General features: G+C 31.9%; 1 protein-coding gene across 1 annotated transcript; it reads left to right on the forward strand.

Moving 5' to 3' along the window:
- The first annotated feature begins 758 nt into the window (after positions 1-758).
- LOC132758604 (uncharacterized) lies at positions 759-4,164 on the forward strand. The gene is made up of 2 exons (XM_060750297.1): positions 759-1,455; positions 2,170-4,164. Exons 1-2 carry the CDS (start codon positions 841-843, stop codon positions 3,163-3,165), a joined length of 1,611 nt encoding a protein of 536 aa, XP_060606280.1. The 5' UTR covers positions 759-840; the 3' UTR covers positions 3,166-4,164.
- Positions 4,165-4,373: the final 209 nt, after the last annotated feature.

A 4,373-nucleotide genomic window follows, 5' to 3' on the forward strand; every position in this document is an offset into this window, starting at 1 on the left:
TGTTTGCTTTTAGAAAAAAAGTTCAAAGCTCTGTGTTTTACTTAAACTGGAACGATGTTCAGATTGTTTTGCATAATTGCTAAAAGGGATGATTTATCATATTTATCTTATTTAATTCAAGTTCAAGAACTATCTTGTTCTATAAAAAAACTGACAATATCTCTTTCAAACTCCAAAGTCTTAAGTTATCATTAATTTATATTAAGCATGTTGGGTAGAAACAAGAACAAAATTTTATTCACTGGAATTTCAAGCTGTGTCCTAATTTTATTTTTCATATACGGAAAAATTTTAATTATAAGCTGTCTAGATATACCGACAATGCTCCATGCATTGATTTTCCCATCATTTTTCAAATACGTCCTTGGGAAGTAACTGCTTATTATTCGGCATTAAGGAGTATAACCTATCTGACGAATTTGCTTTACCGGAATGAAATATTTGTCATTAACAAATATATAACGCTTGCATTATTTACATCATGTTTATCAACAGTTGGTGTGACACATGTCATTATTGTCTGAATAATCTTGAAAGTGCAAAGAACGATGGTCGAAACAAAAACATTATTAGATACGAACGAACATGTATTGAGAGTTTTAAATACAAGATCAAAATTAAACAATATTTTAGCTCAAAATAAAACAAACTGCAACAAACTTTAAATTGTAATTACATAATGATTTAAACTTTTTAAGGTTAAAACATTTGATATGGAGGTGCCAGGACGTAAGGAGAGCAGTGATGATAAGGTCAAGCGAAAATGCCAACCCTGCCAAGAGGAAAATGTTCTTCATGAAGCTTACGGATATTGCATAACATGTGGAAAATACTTGTGTGATGCTTGCTTCAAATATCATCGTCGACCAAAACCTTTCAAAGATCACGTTCTTGTTGAATACAAGACCATTTTGTCAAAAGAAAGAGCCCCCACGCCTCCAGACCCAGATAAACATAAGGTTTCAGATGACCAGGATCTGCAGCAAGGTGAAAATAATGATAAATGCAAGACAAAGAAATCTCCCCCACCAGTTCCAAGCAGAAGGAGGATATTCAATACAAAATGTTCTGTTCACCCTTTCAGAAGATCTTAAATATCAATGCAAAAGTCATGAAATAATTGTATGTAGCGAATGCGCTTTAAAACAGCATAGACAATGTGATGAGCTGTACAACATTCATGATATTTATGATTCTGAAAGTAAACGCATTGTTTCAAAAATCAAATATGTAGAAGATAAAGCAGCGTATATACTAAAGCAAGAAACAAATGCCAACGAAGATTCTGACGTATCCTATGAGGAGGTTTTGTCACAAATCCGTTTAGATAGAGAGCAAGTTAACAAATATTTTGACGAAACCGAAAAACGCTTAAACAATGAGGTTTATAGATTTCGAGAGGGAAGCAAGATAAGGCAAACGGAGATGCTCGATATATGTCAGAAACTTAAAAAGGTATGATAAATATGTAATTATATATATAATCTTTCAATTTTTGTTGTTTTCAGGTTTAAACCTAGATGTTACATGACAAACAATCTCCAATGAGCCAATGAGCGTGATACGGTCCCGATATTACTTAAATATGACTTGGGTAGTTAGTTTTGCTACGAGATCAGTGGTTGTTATGTATTCAACCAATGAATTAATAAAATGCTGACTGTGTATACATTTGTCGCACTTCATCCAAACAGGCAATTTATTCTTTAAACTTTCCGTGAATTGGTTTCATATTTATTGACTTTTGTATGGACATATTTTTGACAGATATCAAACTTTTTTTTCTATTAATAAAGGATTTATTTTCATTGAGTGGTATGAAAAATAAATTCATATGTTGCGGTATTCAATGGTAAAATATGATAAGTTTCAAACCACATTATGAAAATAAATCATGTATGTATAGAAAAACTTGAATTTTCTGTATATTATATACATTTTTTGAAAGACTTTCCTAAATTTTTTTGCTTTGGCTGAATTTAGATGAAAGTAGTCCGGCAAGATATCCGTAAAAATACGGAAAATATGTGCAGTGGACTGTGTTAAAAAAAAATTAATGTAAAAATATGGAAATTGAATCATCAATATTTCTAAATAAGTAAGTATGTAATGAATTTGTCTATTTTTATTATGATTTTGAGTACTTACATAATATTTTTACGGTTTCAGAAAAAAGACTTAATACGTGATACCAATTTATCAGAAATTGAGAGATACATATCAATGACCGAAGGAGAGGGCGAAGTAGACAACATAAAGAGAGATCTCAAGGGAGTTTTCGGTCTGAGTTTACGTGTTTCTTATAAATCACAGTACCAAATGCTTGATTCGGAAAACTTTGTTGTCGAGAAACATCAAAGACGTAAACTTAAGCTTCAAAAAAAGGTAAATATAGCAGGTGGAAAGCAGTCGTGCTCTATAACTGATATAGCAACACCCTCAAATGAAACATTTCCCGTGATACTTGTAGATAATATAAACAAAAGACTGATTATTATTTCCGTTGAATATTCACTGATGTATCACCAGCTTGAATGGTTACCTTGGGGAATCACATTTATCAGCTATGATAGGCCAAATGGTGAAATAGCAATTTCTTGTCCATATGATGACAGGATATTATTTTTTACTATCGATGAAATTATTACTGTTAGTAAGCGTACATATATAAAAGTGGACAGTCCCGGAGGAATCAGATATCATAAGTCTGAAAATGTGATGATAGTTGCCACAGATTATGAAAATGCTAGCATTCAGTGTTGGTCGCTTAATGGTCATTTTGTGAGAACCATTGCTTCTTTCGGTTTGCGCATTGACAGAATAAACCTTACAAATGATGATCAAATCATTTTTGCTTCTCCTTCAAAGCACTGCATACAGTCGTGTGATATGTCTGGCAATATCTTAAGAGATTTTCCATATATAGATGACAAAATGCGTGGACCATTTGGTATTACCGCTGACCAATTTCAGTCAATCTATGTATGCGGATTTAACTGTTTAAGTGTGGTTTCAATTGAAGGGGAATGGAATGAACTTCTGACAAGTGATGGCGGATTTGCACCACAGTCACTCCTTGTCAGTAATAGGTCAGACAGACTTTACGTTGGACAAACAAGAAAACAATCGAGTGCTGATTTTGATTTTCTTATTTTTGAATTATGAAAACCATATGACAAACTAAGACATTGCAAAACTTATCAAAATGTAACGGTGGCTAGCTTTTGCTTTCTAATTATAAACCTGCTGACATTTCAATATTAAAGGAGCAATAAGCAAGTGATTTTTTTACGTAAGGAATGCAGAGATGTTAAGGCTATGATGATATATTTATAACATTTCGTGTTATTAGCAAATACTTGCTTAATGTAAAATATTGTAAATAAATAAAAGTATTCAGGACTTTTAATTTAAAGAAATTTTAACTATAAGAATTTTGTTGGTATGAGTCAATGGGATAACATGTTGTTTCATGTTAAATTTTACATTTCTAGAATTAATAGGACTAACCTTTACCTGTTAGCTCCACTTGTTAATGATGCAAAATTGCCAATTCAATTATTTGTAAGTGAATTAAATTTACAGTAGGTAAACGGTTCAGCATGAAATGAAAGGGATATAGACATAGACATTTATGTTTTTATGTTATGATTGATTAATGGGAAAGAAAAACTGGTTAGCAAATGCATGATTATGGTTTTGCATATGTGTGAGATTCGTCTGAAACCGATTGAGAAAAGACTTTTATATTATGTTTAAAACAACGGACCATCGACAGTCATGTTCAAGGGGGCATGTGAATAAGGAAAACAGTCTATAAGAAGTATCTTATCATGTTAAAAGTGATTTTAAGTATGCAAAGTAATTGGATGGTATGCCTTGTAATTTAAGATTTTATTTTAGGTTGTCTTCACAACCTTCGAAAATTTAAACAGGTCGAAACGGTACGAAGAGAATCGTGTGAAATCAACGTCATTGTATATATACTTAGATAAGCACGACATTAAATAGAGGATATTGAATGAGTGTAGGTTTAATACTAAATTTATTGAACGAGTTGAATAAAATCATATTATGCGAGCCTCTGGTGAGCATAATATTGTTTTATTCAACGAGTTCAATAAATTAAGTATTGAATCTACACGAATATAATGTTCTATTTATCACATATATAAAATAAGAACGGTAAACTGTTAACAAGAGTCATTTTTTTTGACACGCCGATAGTGTAACGCTAACATTAGCGCGCTTTAACGCTATGTTTATAGCGCAAATTACGTGACGTCAAAGTGTTATTACACTAGTGTAATATTGACTAGTGTAATATCGTTTATATTAAATGGCTTCATTACACCTTTGCACCGCGGTTTATG

This window comes from Ruditapes philippinarum, unplaced genomic scaffold (genome assembly GCF_026571515.1).
Source record: "Ruditapes philippinarum isolate M1 unplaced genomic scaffold, ASM2657151v2 ctg11539_1_1_1_1, whole genome shotgun sequence".
In the NCBI taxonomy this organism is placed as follows: Eukaryota; Metazoa; Mollusca; class Bivalvia; order Venerida; family Veneridae; genus Ruditapes; species Ruditapes philippinarum.

Excerpts from the sequence above, each read along its gene's own strand:
- LOC132758604 (XM_060750297.1), top strand. The coding sequence starts at position 841 with ATGCTTGCTTCAAATATCATCGTCGACCAAAACCTTTCAAAGATCACG. Across the intron at positions 1,456-2,169 it reads TATGTCAGAAACTTAAAAAG|AAAAAAGACTTAATACGTGA; the intron begins GTATGATAAATA and ends TTACGGTTTCAG.